Here is a 19,898-nt window from a genome sequence, read left to right as displayed (position 1 = left end):
ATGTTCTATAAGGAGCCAAATGAACTGGAGCATTATGAATCCTTTTCTTTCAACTCTGCACTTCAAAACGTGAGTGTGTAGTTCCCCTTAGTGTTTGCCTCTGACTGTTGACAAAGCATTGGGAGAATGCTTTGATGAGGTGCTGTCTGAATAGTGACATCTTGCAAACAAAAGGTCCAAAGGTGTTAATGATTCATCCAACATCTCTAAAACAATCCAGCCGATGGGGGTTTAACCGAAGCGCGATTATTGCTTATTGAAAACAATCCATTCATGATGGCAGTAGGAGCTAATACACTATAATAACTGGTCTTGTTGGTCGTAGCCTTTGATCAGATACCACTCCAAGGTGATTCACATTCATCATGTCTGTGCATTCTGAGTGAAGTTGATGGTGCAGCTGATGGACAAGACTGGGGACAAGACAGCCAAGAAGGTTCAGCAGGTCAACATAAGTCAGTCCTCCAGGGCACCTCCTCAATCCCATTGCCACGATGCCCTCATTCATGAATAGTGGTCCTCTATGTCTTGTCATCTTACTGTAGATGTGGACCACCTGAGGCAGATGACATTCAAACAATTGCATGCTAACCACTGTATCCTCTTGGGCACCAGTGGCTCTGAAAATTTGAATGATCTTCTGTATCATGCAGGGCCCAGGGTGAAACATAGTTTCCAACATTGAGCACGCTGAAGCTTGTGTTATCTTTTCCTTACACTTTATTAACTAGTGGCTCCCAGTCAAGCTCAATAGATCCGTAACTCACCATGTCAGTATTTCAATGCAGCATTGGTGACCACGGCTCGTGGTTGGGTGAGATGTATCCACACATTGAAATGAGATCTGTGTGGACACAGCACGCACAGTTACAGATGTTCAGGCCTGTGGGGTCAAGCACAAGGACCCTAGTTTGGCCAAAAGGGACAGAGTCTCATACATTAGTTGGAAAGGTGCAATTAGTACAGTTTATTAGATGTAGCCATACAGTGGCATGGGTAGCAGTCAGGCAGAATTGCTCAATCCTGTAAAGTATGGGGTCGTAGCATGAAAGCCCTGAAACACGGCAGAATGCGTGGAGTTCTAGGATATATCATCTTTCTCCATGAGTTAACACTTCTGTTCTTCCACACCACACCTTCACATTTGAAGCAGGCATACGACATGGGAGAACATCTCCATCTGTCACACAGCCAACACAGAAAAAGAGGTGACGCTGAAAAGTATTTGAATGACGTGCCGTCTGCAAGAGCAGGTGACAGGTGTTGCATCAACAATGTCGGAAATGAGATAAAACAGCCAAATACTGTAGTGACATATAACCAGACTACAGAAACAAACACCCATGATCAAGACATTTACAATAAGTGGGGCAAGGGACCATGGTACGTCGCCTGAGTGATTACAATAAGCTCTTAATAAAGTGGATTCAACCAAAAGATGTGGAATGGGCTATATTTTTATTTACATTTGCGCACATTAACATCTAGGTGAACACCTGTGTCACCATTACGCTCCTAATTTTACATTTCTTAACTCTACTAACTACAACTTGGTGCATCCTCGACATCCACAGCCGAGATGGAGGAAGTCTGCTGCTAGCTAAGCCGCTGTCAGTGATGACATTGGCAGATATCGTCTGGAGGGCCCAGCCTGCTTAGGTTGTCCTGCTTTAGGTCAGGTACACACTCATTGGCCTAGAGTCATAGAGTCATGGAAGTTTGCAGCATAGAGAAAGACCCTCCAGCCTTGTGCATGCCACCTTTTTTTTTTAAACTCCTAAGTGAGTCCCAATTGCTCACATTTGGTCCATAACCCTCTACATCCATCATACCTTACCCATGTAACTGTCTAAATGCTTTTTAAAAGACGAAACTGGACTTGCTCCTACTATCTTTGGCAGTTTGTTCCAGACACTCACTACCCTCTACGTGAAAAAATTGCCCCTCTAGACGCTTTTGTATCTCTTCCCTCTCGACGCTTTTGTATCTCTTCCCTCTCACCTTAAACCTATGCCCTCTAGTTTTAGACTCCCCTACCTTTGGAAAAAGATATTGACTATCCAACTGATCTGTGCCCCTCATTATTTTTATAGACGTCTATAAGGTATCGGCCTCTATAAGATCACCCCTCGGCCTTCTATGCTCCAGAGAAAAAAGTCCCAATCTATCCAGCCTCTCATTAACTCAAATCATCAAGTCCCTGGCAATTTTTTTCTGCACCCTTTCTATAATAGGGTGACCAGAACTGTACACAGTATTCCAAGTGTGGTCTTGTACAACTTCAACAAGACATCCCAACTCCTGTATTCAATGTTCTGACCAATGAAATCAAGAATGCCAAATGCCTTCTTCACCACTCTGTCCACCTGTGACTCCACTTTCAAGGAACTTTGAACATGTACCCTTAGATCTCTTTGTTCTGCAACTCTCTCCAACGCCCCACCATTAATCAAGTCCTGCTCTGGTTCAAAGTGCATCACCTTACATTTATCTAAATTAAACTCCGTCTGCCATTTGTCATCCCACTGGCCCAATTGATCAAGAGCCTATTGCAACCTTCTTCGCTGTCCACTATGCCACCAATTTTGGTACCAGTGGAGTTGGAGCTGATGGAGTTACAAGAAGAGAGGATTTGTTATATCTGGACATTTCCAGAGTCACCTGAAGGGAATGACAAGTTGCTGGTCCTTGACCCTATGGGTGCTGAGGACTCCTGGCTGATTCCTTGAGAACAGGAAGTTGCAGTGGGATCAAGCTGCCCCACACTCTTTCACACTGACACTGTAAGAGACCAGTTATGATTTCAACGATGGCATTCAGCCTGCGTAGCAGTGCTACACAGATGTCCTGAATCAAGGTCTCCACAGCAGCCGTCAACCTGCCAGTGCAGATTTCAGTGCATTGACACAATAGTGCAATCATCTTGGACTGAATCTTAGGAGCGTAACTGACATTTCTTCCTGATATTCCCATGATTGTCGCTGCAGTGAAACTCATCCATCTGACTCCGATTCAACAGATTCCTTGTCTTCAGCAGTCCTGGCAACATCACATCTCTGGTTTCACTTGCTGTGGACCAGATAATGTGTCATGCTCACCAGATTACGATCCCAAACGTATTCTACATATAGGTCCCACCAAGGTGTGCCACTGTGCTGGTGGAGGGTGTGAGTGAGCACCATGATGGGTCTTTGAGTGTGCTGTCCTTGGAATCCTGATCCAAGGTACTGGAGCTGGGGTCAAGGTTGCCAGAGGGCATTGGACTCATAGCAGATGGAAATGGTGAAAAAAAGAGAGACTATTAGTGCATGACACACAGAACAGTACTCAGAGTAGCATCAATAGAGAGATGATCAGATGTAGGATCCTCCTATGGGTTCTTATTGCCAGCTTCATTGCCACTGCAGGAATGGTCAACATCATTGTGGCCAGCACATTCGCTCTTTTCAACTCACTCCTTGATGTTGGATATACCACCACCAGTCTGGGACCTCTCCCCTTTTAATATGCAGGACAAGACAAATGAATCTTGAAATGAATGGCAAGATCCATGGCATGGCTGATGAGAAGAAATACTGGCATTTGTGGAAAGTTAGTGGAATGAGACGAGCAGAGGGGATAGGGCCAGCCTAGTCAAAGAGAAAAAGGAAGCATTTGTCAAAGCTAGGAAGCTGGGAACTCACGAAGCAAGTGTATAACACAAGGAAAGTAGAAAGAAACTTAAGCAAGAAGTAAGGAGGGCTAAAAGGGGTCACGAGAAAGCATTAGCCAACACGATTAAGGAAAATCCCAAGGCTTTTTTATACACATGTAAAGCGCAAGAGGGTAGCCAGAGAGAAGGTTGGCCCACTCAAGGACAAGGGAAGGAATCCATGCGTGGAGCCAGAGGAAATGGTTGAGGTATTAAATGAATACTTTGCATCAGTACTCAAAGAGAAGAACCTGGTGGATGATGAGTATGGGAAAGGATGTGTAGATACTTTGAGCCACGTTGAGATCAAAGAGGTGGTATTGGGGTTCTTGAGAAACGTTAAGGTAGACATGACCGCAGGGCCTGATGGGATATACTCCAGAATACTGAGAGAGGCAAAGGAGGAAATTGCTGGGGCCGAGAGAAACCTTTGTATCCACACTGGCTACAGGGGAAGTCAACACAGTAAGAAGTCTCTCAACACCAGGTTAAAGTCCAACAGATTTATTTGGTAGTAAACGCCATAAGCTTTCGGACCGCTGCTGCTTCGTCAGGTGTGTGGGGGGAGCTCCCCACTCACCTGATGAAGGAGCAGCGCTCCAAAAGCTAGTGGCTTTTACTACCAAATAAATCTGTTGGACTTTAACCTGGTGTTGAGAGACTTCTTACTGTGTTTACCCCAGTCCAACGCTGGCACCTCCACATCATGACTACCATCATACAGGGGAGGTCCCAGAGGATTGGATAATAGCCAATGTTGTTCCTCTGTTTAAGGATAGAAAGAATAATCCAGGTAATTACAGGCCGGTGAGCCTTACATCAATGATACGGAAATTATTGGAGAGGATTCTTTGAGACAGGATTTATTCTCACTTGGAAATAAATGGACTTATTAGTGAGAGGCAACATGGTTTTGTGAAGGGGTGGTCGTGTCTCATGAACTTGATTGAGTTTTTTGAGGAAATGTTGGAAGATGTTTGATGAGGGTAGGGGAGTGGATGTTGTCTACATGGACTTCAGTAAAGCCTTTGACAAGGTTCCTCATAGCAGACTGGTGCAGAAGATTAAGTCGCATGGGATCAAAGGTGAGCTGGCAAGGTAGATACAAAACTGGCTTGGTCAAAGAAAACAGAGGGTAGCAGTGGAAGGGTGCGTTTCTGAATGGAGGGCTGTGACAAGTGGCATGTCTCAGGGATCAGTGCTGGGACCTGTGCTGTTTCTAATATATATAAATGATTTGGAGGAAAATGTAACTGGATTGATCAGTAAATTTGTGGACTACACAAAGATTGGTGGATTTGCGGATGGTGATGAGAACCGTCAGAGGATACACATCAGTTAGAGACTTGGGCAGAGAGATGGCAGATGGAGTTTAATCCGGACAAATGTGATGTAATGCATTTTGGAAGGTCTAATACAGGTAGGAAATATACATTAAATGGCAGAACCCTTAAGAGTTTGGCTAGGCAAAGAGATCTGGGTGTACAGGTACATAGGTCACTAAAAGTAGCAATGCAGGTGGAGAAGGTAGTCAAGAAGGCATATGGCATACTTGCTTTCATCGGCCAGGACACTGAGTTTAAAAACTGGCAAGTCACGTTGCAGCTTTATAGAACCTTAGTTAGGCCACACTTGGAACATCCTGTTCAATTCTGGTTGCCACACTACCAGAAGGATGTGGAGGCTTTGGGGAGGGTACAGAAAATATTTACTAGCATGTAGGGGTTAAACTATGGGGTTTAATGAGATTGAGGGTTATAGATAGGTCTGTAGGTTGGTAGGTGTTGATGTGATCGGCACAACTCGTGGGCCGAAGGGCCTGTTTGTGCTGTAGTGTTCTATGTTGCCTGGTCTGGAGGACATTAGCTATGAGGAGAGGTTAGAGAAACTTGGTTCATTCTCACTGCAACGACAGAGGTTGAGGGGGTGACATGACAGAAGTCTACAAGATTATGAGTGTGTGGACAAAGTGAAGTGAAAGTGCTAAGAAACTTTTTCCCCAGAGTGGAAGAGTCAATTACTTGGGGGAATAGGTTTAAGGTGCGAGGGGCAAGGTTTAAAGGAGATACATGTGGCAGTTTTTTTTTTACACAGAGTAGCGAGTGCCTGGAACTCCTTGCCAAGGGGAGGTTATGGAAGCGGATACGGTAGTGACTTTTAAGTAACGTCTTGATAAATACATAAATAGGATGGGAATAGAGGGATAAGGTCCCCGGAAGGGTAGGAGGTTTTCTTTGAGTCAGCCAGCATGGTTGGAGCAGGCTTGGAGGGCTGAAGGCCTGTTCCAGTGCTGTAATTTTCTTTGTTCTTTGTAAGGTGAGGATGAGTGAGAAAGCGAGCAGTGATGTCTATTGAGCAATTCCTGTGATTGAAAGTTAGGTTTGGAGAGTTGAGTGTGATGTAATGGTTGACTTATTCTGGCAAAATGGATTAGATCATTCACCCTCCTGTGCCAGAACCAGGGTACAGGATATCGCAGCAGGCTTCCATGGCATCCAGCAGGCATTCAAGTGAGGCATCACTAAATCTGGGGACCACAAACTACTTTGTCTTTAGGGTTATGTTTTCAATGGAGAGCTTCTATGTTACAAGTGTTGAGAAGTGTCCACACTATGGCAATTGAAATATGGCCCCTGCAATGTGGAAGCAGTGAGGTCATGTTGGAGTGGGTGAATCAGTCATCAGGCAGGTTTCACGTGCAGGAATTTTTAATTAGGTGGATAGTCGGCAATATGGAGCAAAACCCCACCATTGCTCCGGATGGAAAAAATGCGAATTTCCATGCCAGCTACCACATTTAGTGTATTTCAGGGAAAATTTCACCCATGGTCTCTTTGTTAGCTACAGTACCTACATTACTAGCAAAGATGGCTAACAGCCAGATTACAACCAAATTACATTTTTATTGCTGCTTTTCCTCAGAAGTTGCCAACAAAACGTTCCTGCCAAAAATCAAGAAATCTGTAATTGATTTGAAAAATATACCTGATGGATGGCAGCATAGTTTGCTGAAACGTCTGTGCAAATACTGGCAACAATCTTTTCAAGTACAATGGGGCCATTTCAGGATCTCCCTTTGGTTCATTTCCATCGTCATCCTCTCGGTTGGCATCTTTCTTTTTCTTATCTTCACCTTTATTCACAGGGCACATCCAATCTCCTAAAGGCATTACAATTAAAATACACCATTTAATCATTTTTTTCTGTTGGGGAAATCCTATGCACAATAGAAGGAATGGCACCGCAAAGGAATACAACTCATTCCTCACACACAGTACTCCACTGCAAAGTACAGTGCAACCTGACGTAGAATGGAAAAACTCAGGTCTGTCAGCATCTGCAGAGAGAGAATAGAGCCAATGTTTCTCTGATGAATGTCCTGACTCAAAATGTTGGCTCTACTCCCTTCACAGATGCTGTCAGACCTGGTTTTCACCAACATCTTCTGTTTTTTCCTTCAGTTTCCAGCATCTGCAGTATTTTGCCACTATCTTACGTAGAATGGAACTCTAGATAAGGCCATCCCTAACTGTATTAGCATAAATCTTCCATTTTTCTGGTCCTTCGTATGGCCTCCCCAAAAATATTTGCAGTTAGTGTCAAGTTATGACTAGTTTGTGCTACAGATCCATGCACTTTCAAACTAAGTGAAAGTTCAGTTAGTTTTGGCAAAGGATGGGAGAGAAAGAAAGGGAAAGCATGAGAATTTTGTTTCTTCAATCACAGCAAGACATTACAAGAAGGAAGTCTGCCAATTACAACAGTTGGAATTTAGCTGTACTTAATTGTCAGAAGCAACCAAGTTACTGTTTATTTAAAAATGGACAAATATCTTATGCTTTGATACAATAAAGACGAGGATGTGCACATATTTACAAAGCCTCTTGGATAATAAGTACTTCATTTCTACATACAGAGGAACTTGCCATGTGGAGACCCAAAGGCATATGGCATGGTGATGATCTCTTTCATTCAAAAGTCTGAATTTTTTAAATAGTAACAGAAATACTATTAACCTTGCAAATCTGCAGCAAAGAATACTTAATACATTACAAGATCAAATATGACATTATTGTTTAGTGTGAAACTGTAGCAATTTGGAGGCTTAATGAAGCCATTTTTACTGAGGTTTCTTCAGAGGGTTGTGAATCTCTGAAATATTCTACCCAGGGGGCTGTAGATGACCAACTGTTGAAAATATTGAAGGCAGACATGGACAGATTTTTGGACATTAAGGACATCATGGGACATGCAGACAGGAAAGCATAAGTGAAAAAATTCTAATTGAATAGCAGAACAGGTTTGGGAGCTTGTGTGATCTGTTCCTGCTCCTATTGTTCATCTTCTGAAGAAACATTTTGAACTCATATTCAAGTTTAAATTCTAACATTTTAAACAAAGGAACCAGTGGATACAGGATAAGCACAATGCACTGAACCAGCCAATGTAACATCCTCTTAAGAATATGCATTAAATGTTGCACTAAATGTTGTCACATAGGTCCAATTTTGAAGTCATCAAGAAGAAAAAATGTTACTTTGACTTGATGTTAAACAAGCTTTCTAACCTGGAGATTGCAATATAGCTACCACCTCACTGTGGCCTCTCTCACGTGCTTTGTCCAGAGGTGTTTTACCATCTTCATCACGTAGGTCTGGATTTGCTCCATGCCTCAACAGAGTCTATAGTAAAAAAATCCAAGATTTTCACTCACCAGATTCAATGTAATAAATTTCTTAACTCTCCTCTCACATCATTACGTGATTTTCTTTTTTTATTCAAATATTCTCACTAAATATTGTATTAGTAAATAGTTTTGACACTGGACAAGAAATTAATGCTACCATCACGCAATTATCCATTAATTGACATGTTTTAAACAGACTGTCCTACAACTGTCCAGTTAAAAATCTGCAAAGAAATGATAATTATTAATAGTTCATGCCAACCTGTTTGTGCTTATATTACTCCTAAACTGCACCATTTCCCCTCAAAATATGAAATTTGTATATATCGCATTAGTTTATCTGTTCAGTCATCTCCAAAAATAATTATATAGTCAGCGAGGTTTACAGCATGGAAACAGACCTTTCAACTTGTCCATGCCGCCCCTTTTTTGAACACCTGAGCTAGTCCCAGTTGGCCCATATCCCTCTATAGCATCTTACCCATGTAACTGTCTGAAATTTTTTTAGAAGACCATATTGTCCCCACCTCTACTACTACCTCTGGCAGCTTGTTCCACTCATCGCTCTCTGAAAAAAATTGCCCTTCAGGGCACTTCTGTATCTCTCCCCTCTCACCTTACATCAATGCCCTCTAGTTTTAGACTCCCCTACTTTTGGGAAAAGACATAGATCAACTAGATAGTCAATGTCCCTCATTATTTTACAGACCTCTATAAAATCACCCATAAGCCTCCTACACCCTAGAGAAAAAAGTCCCAGTCCATTCAGCCTCTCCTTATAACTCAATCCATCAAGTCCTGGGAGCATCCTAGTAAATCTTTTCTGCACTCTTTCTAGTTTAATAATATCCTTTCTATAATAGGGTGACAGAGCTATACACAGTATTCCAAGTATGGCCTTATCAACGTCTTGTACAACTTCAACAAGACATCCCAACTCATGCATTCAATGTTCTGACCAATGAAACCAAGCATGCTGACTGCCTTCTTCACCACTCTGACTCCCCTCTCAAGCAACCTGTATCCCTAGAATCTCTGTTTTGTAACTCTCTTCAACACCCTCTTAATTGAGTAAGTCCTGCCCTGGTTCGATTGACCAAAATGCATCATCTTGCATTTATCCAAATCAAACTCCATCGGCCATTCGTCAGCCCACTGGCCCAATTAATCAAGATAACCTTCTTCACTGTCCACTATGCCACCAATCTTGGTGTCATCTGCAAACTTACTAACCAATGCCTTCCATATTTTCATCCAAATCATTTATATAAATGACAAATAACAGTGGATCCAGCACTGATCTAAGGCACACCACTGGGCACAGGCTTCCGATTTGAAAAAAAATTGGAAAACAGCTCTCTTCAACCACCCTCTGTCTTCTGTCATCAAACCAATTTTGTATCCATTTCGCTACCTCATCCTGGATCCCGTGAGACTTAACCTCATGCAATAACCTACCATGTGGTATCTTGTGAAAGGACTTGCTAAAGTACATGTAGACAACATCAACTGCTTTGCCCTCATCTACCTTCTTAGTTACCCCTTCAAAAATTTGTGAGATATGATTTTCCATCACAAAGCCATGCTGACTGTCCCTAATCAGCCCTTGCACCTCTAAATGCACGTAGATTTTGTCTCTCAAAATACCTTCCAACAACTTACCCACAATAGATGTGAAGCCCACTGGCCTGTAGTCCCGAGGCTTTTCCCTGCTGCCCTTTTTAAACAAAGTCACAACATTTGCCACCCTCTTCAGATACCTTACCTGTGGCCTACTCCTGCTCCTATTTCTTATGTTCTTATGTTCTGTGACTTCCGATCATTCAAGTATCTCTGCAATTTCCTCCCTAGCCTCCCAGTGTTCTAGGATACACTTCATCAGGTCTCCGGGATTTATCTACCTTGATGCGCTTTAAGGCTTCCAGCACCACCTGCTCTGTAATACGTACGCTTCTCAAGACATCACTATTTATTTCCCCAAGTTCCCAAAACATCCATGCTTTTCTCAATAATAAATACTGATGAGAAATATTTATTTAGGATCTCACCCATTTCTTGTGGATCTGCACACAAATGACCCTGTTGATCCTTCAGAGGTTCTACTATCTCTCTAGTTACTCTTTTGTCCTTTATGTATTTGTCAAAGCTCTTTGGATCATCCTTTGCCTTGTGTGCCAGGACAATCTCGTGTCCCCTTTTGCCCTGCTGATTTCCCACTTAAGTCTACTCCGATACCTTCTATACTCTTCAAGGGATCCACTTGATCCCAACTGCCTACGCATGTCATGTGCCTCCTTCTTCTTCTTGACCAGGGCCTCAATATCTCAAGTCATCCAGGGTTCCCTTCTTCTACCAGCCTTGCCCTTTATTCCAAGAGGAATTTGCTTACCCTGAACACTGGTTAACACACTTTTGAAGGTCTCCCACTTACCTGAGGTCCCTTTGCCTTCCCACAGACTCCCCCAATTAACTTTTGAAAGTTCCTGCCTGATACCATCAAAATTGGCCTTGCCCCAATTTAGAATTTTAACTTTTGGGACACACCTATCATTCTCCAAAGCCATCTTAAAACTTAGTTTAGGACCAGAACTATGGACACTGGTCCTAAAGTGATCCCTCACTTGCACTTCTGTCACCTGCCCATCCTTAATTTCCCAAGAGGACGTCAAGTTTTGTCCCCTCCCTAGTCAGGCCATCCACATACTGAGTGAGAAATTCCTCCTGAATACACTCAACAAATTTCTTTCTATCCAAGCCTCTAATACTACGGCTGTCCCATTCAATGTTGGGAAAGTTAAAATTGTCTATTACCACCCTATTTTTCTTGGAGCTATCTGTAATCGCCTTACATATTTGTTCCACAATTTCCCACCGACTATTTGGGAGCCTATAGTCCAACCCCAAACTGATCTTTTTATTTCGCAGTTCAACCCATATAGTGTCAGTGGGCGAACCCTTGGACATATCCACTGTCAGCACTGTTCTGATAGTTTCCTTAAATCAAAAGTGCAACTCGCACCCCCTCCCCCCCCCCCCCCCCCCACCCACCCCAAACCACCTTCTGTTCTATCTTCCTGTCCTTCCCTTTCCTTAGCTATGTTTCAGTAAGTGCTACAGTATCCCAGGGTACCCATCCATGCCCTGAGTTCACCTGCCTTGCCTGTCAGGTCTCTTGCATTGAAATAAATGCAGTTTAATCTGGACTTCCATGCTCTGTCTTGCTTTTGCCTGGTCTGTTCAGCACTAGAATTATTGACACTGTCTTTACTATTTAATGTGCTCTCTTCAACTTCTCTGCTGTCCTCAACCTTCTCTTCCGTCTCCTTACTGCTGCTTTGGGTCCCACCCCACTGTGTCAATAAGACATGGTTGACAAATCTATGCTGGCTGTTCTTGGTTATACCTTGCATTTCCAAATGCTTCGCAATTTTATTTCAAATTGATAACAAGTTTTCTCACAATAGACATTAGAATAACTGGCCGACAGTTACTCATTTTTGTCTTTGACTCCAGCTACTACCAAAACCCTCATCCATGCCTCAAATCATTTCTAGACTTCAGAATTCTAATGTACTTGGAATCCCCACAGTAGAAAAGGGCACCATTCGGCCCATCAAGTCTGCACTGACCACAATCTCACTCAGGCCCCACATCCGCAACCCACACACTTATCCTGCAAATCCCCCTGCCACTAGGGTCAACTTAGCATGGCCAATCAACCTAACCCACACATCTGCGGACTGTGGAAGGAAACCAGAGCACATAAGAACATAAGAAATAGGAGCAGGAGTAGGCCATCTAGCCCTTCAAGCCTGCCCCACCATTCAATAAGATCATGGCTGATCTGAAGTGAATCAGTTCCACTTTCCCACTTTCTCCCCATAACCCTTAGTTCCCTTGTCTGCCAAAAACCTATCTACCCATGACTTAAATATATTTAGCGAGGTAGCCTCCACCAGTTCAACAGGCAGAGAATTCCAGAGATTCACCACCCTTTGAGTGAAGAAGTTCCTCCTCAACTCCATTCTAAACTGCACCACCCCCCCCCCCCACCCCACCTTGAGGCTGTGCCCCCTAGTCCTGCACTCGGAGGAAACCCACGCAGACATGGGAAGAAAGTCTCCACACAGACAATTGAACCTGGGTCCCTCGCGCTGAGAGCCAACACTGCTAACCACTGTGTCATGTGCCGCCTGCTGGCTTGTTTGCAACGTTCTATGCTTTCTAAACCTGTAATTGTACCTGCTGGCAGAGTTATCTAATTTGCATTAGTTCCTGTTTCAAATTCATTTAACAAATTCCTTCTTGACTTCCCACCTTCCTAAATGCAATCTCCGTCAGCCCCACAACTTTGAGACACTAGTGCTCCTCAAGTCTGTCCCTTTCTAACCGGTCATCGTGTCTTCAACTACCAGAGTCCTGAAGCTATCAAGTCCCCCCTTTCTACGTTTGCACATCTTCCCTCCTGACATTCTGTAACATTTACGTTTTTGACCAGATTTTTGGTTACCTGCCTTCGGTAGATTTCCTCAAGTGGCTCTGTGTCAGAAAGATTGGGGCGGGGATTTTGAGGCCCTGCTGCAAGATTTGATGGCCCAGCCAACAGTTCACTGACTTTCAGGCAGGACCAGACCAGAAAATCCCACCCTAGGCATTTCCTTGTATGATTCTGTGCCAGAGGAATACTCTGGATGCAGTACCCATGGTTGGCTAAATAAGGCAAAGGCAGTAGCATAGTAGAATTATCACTGGAACAGTATTCCAGAGACCCAGGGCAATGTTCTGGGGATACAGGTTAAACCCTCCCACCACATATGGTGAAATTTATATTCAATAAAAATCCGGAATTAAAAGTCTAATGCCAACCATGAACACATTATTGTGAAAACAAATCTGGTTCATTACTGTCCTATAAAGAAAATCTGCCGTCCTTACCTGTTCTGGCCTACAGCTGATAACAATGTAATTGACTCTTAATTGCTCCCTCAATTAGGGTGAGCAGAGATGGCCCAGCCAGCACTGCCCATGAACGAATCAAATCAACAACTGTACAAAATTAAGAAAGGCATATAACACCATAAAAGACTGACAGTAAACCTGGAGATTGGAAAAATTTTAGAAGCCAGCGAAAGATAACTAAAAAAAGGAAGAATTTGGAATATGAGTAAATTAGAAAGAAATATAAAACCTGACAGGAAGCACTTTGAAAAGTATATAAAAGAGTTAAGTAAACATCAGACACTTTGAAAATGAGGCTGGGGAATGAATAATAGCTATCAAAAGAAATGACAAAAATTTTGAACAAACGCTTTTCATCTGTCTTCATAGTACGGGGCCTTGAAAGCATCTCAAGAATAGCAGAAAATCAAACTGCTAAAGGGAGAACTTTTTTTTGCTGTCACTAGAGAAAAAGAACTTGAAAAACGAATGGAACCAAGAACAGGCAAGAACAGCAGCCATGGGTCATGAAAGTGTCTGAAGAGATGGTAATTCTAATTTTTCAAATTTCACTAGATCCTGGAAATTCCCAACAGATTGGAAAACCGCAAACACATTAAAAGTCTAGGCTTTGGTGTACAAGGCACAAAATTTCAAAACTTGAGAATGATACAAAATTAGAAGTATTACAGTTTAGAACTTCAAAAGGACATGGGGCAAGTTGGAAGAATGGGCAAACAAATAATAGATGAAATTCAATGCAGGACTGTGAAATGATTCATTTTGGTTGAGAGGACGGAGGGTGAAAATATAAAAGGGTACAATTCTAAAGGGATGCAGAAGCAGAGGTGCCTGGTTACATATACGATTAATTGTTGAAGATGGCAGAACAGGTTGAAAGCATGGTTCAATCCTTTAATTGAAGGGATTTGGTTTACGAGGAAAGGTTGAGCCTATGCTCAGAGTTTAGACGAGAGGAGATCTTATAGAAAGAAACAATTCTGAGGGGGATCGGCAAAGTAGATGTTGAAAAGATGTTCCTTCTGTAGGGCTGAATAGCCTGCCTATTCCAGCTCTCAACTCTCACAATTTTTCTAGAGCTCAGATCAGTCATCTCATCACCACACAAATACGTTGATCCCTGACATCATGCGATAGTCATGATGTGGAGATGCCAGCCTTGGACTGGGGCAAACACAGTAAGAGGTCTCACAATGCCAGGTTAAAGTCTAACAGGTTTATTTGGTAGCAAACACCACTAGCTTTCAGAGTGCCGCTCCTTCATCCTTTAGCCCTAAAATCATACTGTAATTACGGAGGACAGCATCAATGAAAATATAAGATGTTTTAATTGGAGTTTTGCGAGGATCACGAGATAGCACCAGCCACCCTCTAGTAATTAATTTAAGTGGTTATTCATTATGCATATGATCAACTCAGAAATGTACACAGTATTTTTTTCAAGCAGCTGCGATGATAATTCTTTTCTTAGCTGTTCCCTAACCCAACAAATCAAGCAAAGCACCTAGGACTGCACAGAATGGCTCAGTACCTTTCATCAAGCAAGCTAATAGGAAATTTATCTTTTCGGCAATAGTTAACTACAGGAAAATAATCAAGTCATACCTTTGCAACTTGTGGCCTTCCAAAGCAAGCTGCATAGTGCAAAGATGAGGATCTTTGACCCCTATTAACATCTGCACCCCTCTCACAAAGAAATTCCACCTGAAAAAGATAAGCCATTCTGGTGTTAGGCTTTTCTACTCAATTTTTAATACGTGAAGAGATATTTTTCAATATCTAATTAGGTACTTCAAAGTGTTATCAAGTTAATTACTTTTTCATTCATACCATATTTACAAGAATAAAGCACAGACTTTAAGACCTGTTCTAAAGTTGCTAAGTTTTCTTACCATTTCCTGAGTTCCAAAAGCCGAGGCCCAATTCAGGAGAGTTTGGCCAACATCATCCATAAAATTCACTTCAAATGCTACACAAAAAGTCATAAAGAAGAATTAGTTTGGGGGAAGGCACATTTTGCATTAAGAAACAATATTTGTATTATTGATATTGACCTACCTCCGGTATCAATGGCATCTATCAATGCATCAGTGTCTTTACTACGGATGCAATCAATAAGCTGCCGATGAGAGCGTTCACCAGAACTATCTAACCTCCGAAGGCCAGGTATCCTGCCGGTGGAGCCAGCACTGGACTTTGGCAAAGCTTTCCGTCCTTCAAAAAGTAATACCAGAAGTAGATCCACCAATCGCATAGTGTCAAGCACACATCTTTCATCACCTTGTAGTGCACTTTCTATCGAGTCAGGTAGTGCTGATCTTAATAAATCCTAGGGGGAAAGCATTTATTAACACTACAGTGCCAAACAACAAATCTTAGGGTAGAATGCAAATAATTTCAACCTCATCAAGTACTGGGTATACGAGTATTGATAAGTGCTTCATTTTAATTTGAGCTGTAAAGAGAGATCAGATTTTAGATCTGTGATTTGATTGTTTCTGATGAAAAGTCAGCGATCTGAAATGTTCACTGTTTCTCTCGAGATTCTGTCTGACCTGTGAAGTATTTCCAGCATCTTCTGTCTTTATGTTTCATAACATTTCTGATTTCAGATTCAAATGCAGCACTCAAATCCTATGCTTGATTTCTTACTTCAGGAAAGTTATGAATAAATCCAATTATAAACTGAACATTAATCATATCTGGAGGACAATCCAATTAATCCAGAGTTCCAAGATCCTCCAATGAATATCATACTTTAATTGAAAAGATAAACTCTTAACAGGAATCATGAAGTACTGTCTATTTTATCATTTATAACATTTTGGCAACACTTGAACATGCCCCATCAAGGTGCACAACAGTAATAAATTTAACGTTTTTCTATGCATTTTTCAAAACAGTAATGTGTTTAACATCTTTCTACAGTTTGTTACAAAAATATACACAAGTAGGAAGTTGAAAAAAGGTTGAATCCTTACATGTGTCACAACAGGAGAGCCTCTGCAGAGCGTGGATAGCAGACTAACTATCGTTGATACTTGGTTACTCAGTTTAGAATCGGCTGCATTGGGAGTTGCTCCAGTGGAAGTACGGCCTGGTTTACAAGCAGATGAAGATGCTCCTGCCACTAAACCTCCTGCTGCTGCCATGCGAGAAAGCAGCTCTTCTGTCAATCCATGTTTTGCTAAAGGAGCTGGATCAACTCCACGACGAGTGAACCTGTCTGCTAAAGAAGCAAAACAACGCAAAGCTCCATCTGACACCTGGAAGTAAAAAAAGGCCAATCTACTATTTGGATTATAGTTTGCCACTCAGAACTGAAAATCAAGATTAGTAGTTTTGAGAAATTAGTGTTGGTAAAATTATTTTAAAATTCTAAAATGTTAAGAGTTGTAAAATTGCATGGTCTGTTAAAAAAGGTAGGATTTCTTGCTAAGCTTAGAGAGTTAAAAGGGATGCAGGTGCAATTCAGTACATAGAGAGCACAGAGTGATTGTATCACGGGGCTAGGCAGCGGTGCTGCCAAGAAAACAGGTTGTTCTTTAATATTAACCAGATTAAACTAGGCACTTTGAATAACAGCAGCCTATCAGATTTGAATTTGATGTTTTGATAACCTATAAACCAATCCACCATGAGGATTTTAGTATGTCATCAGGGTTATAAGAGCCAGACAGCAACTGCCTCAGCCATGTACTCCCTCTGTGAGCCAGCCTTTGCCACAGCCTTTGAGAGAGAGAGCCAGCAAATGTCTCTAACAGGGTTACGGCCAAATTTATGTCTTAAAAGAAAGTCTTATCTCAATCGCAAAGGTACCAACAGAAGATGGTGAAGACAAGAGTCAGCAAAAAAAAAGATTCCAGAAGATATAATTTTCTGGTTATAATTTGAGAGTGACTAGAAATTCTGTTTTTTTTTCAAAAAGTGGGAATTGTGTATAGCCATAGGGCATTCCATTAGAACAGTATTTTGTTCTGTTTGTTAATAGTTTAGTTAACCTGTTTAGTTTAAGTGTGACTTGTTGCATTTTCAAAGAGTCTCAGGTAGCTATTTTGACTTAACCAAGAAAGGTTGTTGAAGCGCAGATATTACTACTTTGCACACTTAACAGACAATGAAGGGAGGTTCTTCTGAATGATTGCGTGTTATTTCTCAGGTCAACCTCCCCTTTGTAACAGTAGTCAAAAAGTATATAATTAAAACTTCCCTCTGCCTTTTCGTGTCTGAAAATCTATTTAAAACCAACTAAAAATTTAAGATGAATATATTTGAGAGGGTCAAGTAATGTTAATTAATCCCTCTGTTTTGTAACACTACAATCAAAATGTTTGAATTTCAACTGTTGTTCCAGCAAAGTTTACACCCTTCCCAACATGAAAAGAGCCTGGTAAAAACATATCATATTGCTTCCCTTTGGAAAGACCTGCTTGTAAATCACTCCTTCATTATGTTAAGCAGTGTCTCTTCATAATTTCCAATCTGGAAATGCCAATCAACAAAATTCAGCCAAGCAGCCTCTATAAATTATGCAGCATTTTGGAACAATATATTTGGAAGCAAAGCTGCAAGAGGATATTCCTAGACTGCCGATCTTCCAGTCAGTACAGCCCAACATCTATGCATCTGCGGTATTACTTGGTGTGCCCAAGTTGCGTCTCAGTGCCCAGATTCAGAACTGTTCCTTACCTACACGTCCACTATTAAAAGGCTGTAATTCAAATTGTGCATTAAATGCAAACAAAACTCTAATTTCAAAGGAGCCCTGACTCAGCTTCTGAATTGTATTAATTTGCTATCATTCACTGGAGAACAAAGAAGTGAAGCTGAGAACAACACAGAGTCAATTAGGGGTACAGAATGGACAGGATGAAAATGGCAAAAAGATATTAACTCCAGAAAATACCAAAACATCAGTTGGGCTAATAATCAATCAGAAACTAACCTCTTCAATTTTGAGTGCCTATAGTCCACCAAGTGAAGTAGTAAAAAATATTTTAATGCTGCTCCAGCGAAACATAATCCTCAATATATAAATACAGACTAACGTGATTTGAGCAGCAAAAGTCCCTTCCAGAAATCTGCCAACACTGGTCACTAGACATGCACATTGACCTTTCTCACGTTGAGTGTCAACGTGAACTGAAATGCCTCTAGATTAATCAGAAATTATTAACTAGAGAACACAGTCCAATAGCTAAAGCTAGAAAATGTGCCAATGTAAACATGAAGTGACTCAGTTGATGATACTCCACAGTGAAATAGAAATAAACATTCAATACATAGAAATGTTAAATTCTATGTAGAATGTAAAAACAACCAACTTAACTCTGTCTAGGAAAAGCAATTTTTGAAGATATGGCGGTGGTGGGAGAAGGGAGAAAGAAAGAAAAAGAAAACCTGTAGTGCTGTTTAAAAGGTACCTGTATAAAAATAAATGGCACCAAGACATTGCTCTACTTACTTGGGGATCTTCGTGTTTCAATAAACTAGACAAAGACTCCACACAAGTCTCAAGTGATGAATCTTGAGGCTCCATTTTTCCACAAAGCCTGGAAACTACAGCCATTGCAGAATGTAAAGTGTCTTTATGTACAAGATGACCACTATCCCTTATAAAAGTTAACACACAATTTAAGCCTCCAGCTTCAAATACTGCTCCTGATTCTCGAGTACAGATGAGTTCAAGGACCTATAAAATCAAATCGCAATCATGGTCAATGGTATGAATATTACTCTGTTTCATTTTTGTACCAACTAAAAAACAATTTTGTCATAACAATAGTTACAATAAAGTTTCTAAATGCTGTTATTTGAAGAAAAATAATTCAAAGACAAGCAGCTTTTAGCAGAGACAAAATAGCAGTGACAAGGATAACAATAGAAAAATAAGGATCAAATCTTATCTGGAAGGGAAATTCAGATCCCCAGTTGAGATACACTGACCAATCCCAAGGTAACATTCAAAATACAAAGTTTGCATTTCTCTTAAATATTGATTGATTTGATAAATGAGCAAGGAGCATTTTCTGAACTATTAAATATCAAAAAGAACAATAACTTTGGTCTCAAATTCTAGAACTATGATCCACTTGTGGCTGTCAATGCCATTATTAAAATCACAATCTTTTTTCCCTGAAATAATTAACCATATTTGAGTACCATCAGCTTTGTGATGAGGTCAGTATGTGAGGCTCTCCAAAGATCAGGAAGTCTCTTAACTAATTGCCTCAAAATATTTTTTTTCAAGCCATGTGTTGTTCACTAGGTTTCAAACAGTGTATTACTAAAAACTGTCCAGAATACAATGGAATATGCTATTAAATAAATGAGACTGAGGGCAAACATACATTCAAACTAGGTCTAAAGGGAACATGTAAAAGAAATTGTGTATATTTACTGAGCTCTAATAGAGAAACTATGAACGTATTTGAAATATACTGTACAAAATAATGAAAGACTAAGCTTGCTTAAGTTACCTATATTAGGACTTCGGAGATAAAGTAACTGATTGCAACCTGGGTTGAGTTAACAAACAAGTAACAAACAAACATCTGAACA

The 19,898-nt window shown here is 41.1% G+C and overlaps 1 protein-coding gene across 7 annotated transcripts in view; it reads right to left on the bottom strand.

The window, feature by feature from the left end:
* Positions 1 to 19,898, bottom strand: part of hectd1 (HECT domain containing 1) — a 123,178-nt gene that overhangs the window by 78,563 nt on the left and 24,717 nt on the right. For all 7 annotated transcript variants that reach the window (XM_080202878.1, XM_080202883.1, XM_080202881.1 and 4 more), the window contains exons 3-9: positions 18,802 to 19,029; positions 16,319 to 16,603; positions 15,396 to 15,666; positions 15,230 to 15,306; positions 14,943 to 15,041; positions 8,259 to 8,373; positions 6,677 to 6,851 (exon numbers count right to left, since the gene is read on the bottom strand). In XM_080202878.1, coding sequence (XP_080059004.1) covers positions 6,677 to 6,851; positions 8,259 to 8,373; positions 14,943 to 15,041; positions 15,230 to 15,306; positions 15,396 to 15,666; positions 16,319 to 16,603; positions 18,802 to 19,029 — 1,250 coding nt within the window. The remainder of the gene's footprint in view (positions 1 to 6,676; positions 6,852 to 8,258; positions 8,374 to 14,942; positions 15,042 to 15,229; positions 15,307 to 15,395; positions 15,667 to 16,318; positions 16,604 to 18,801; positions 19,030 to 19,898) is intronic.

This window comes from Carcharhinus amblyrhynchos, chromosome 14 (genome assembly GCF_965287045.1).
Source record: "Carcharhinus amblyrhynchos chromosome 14, sCarAmb.v2.hapA, whole genome shotgun sequence".
NCBI lineage: Eukaryota > Metazoa > Chordata > Chondrichthyes > Carcharhiniformes > Carcharhinidae > Carcharhinus > Carcharhinus amblyrhynchos.
This window is presented reverse-complemented; position numbering and strand designations above follow the sequence as displayed.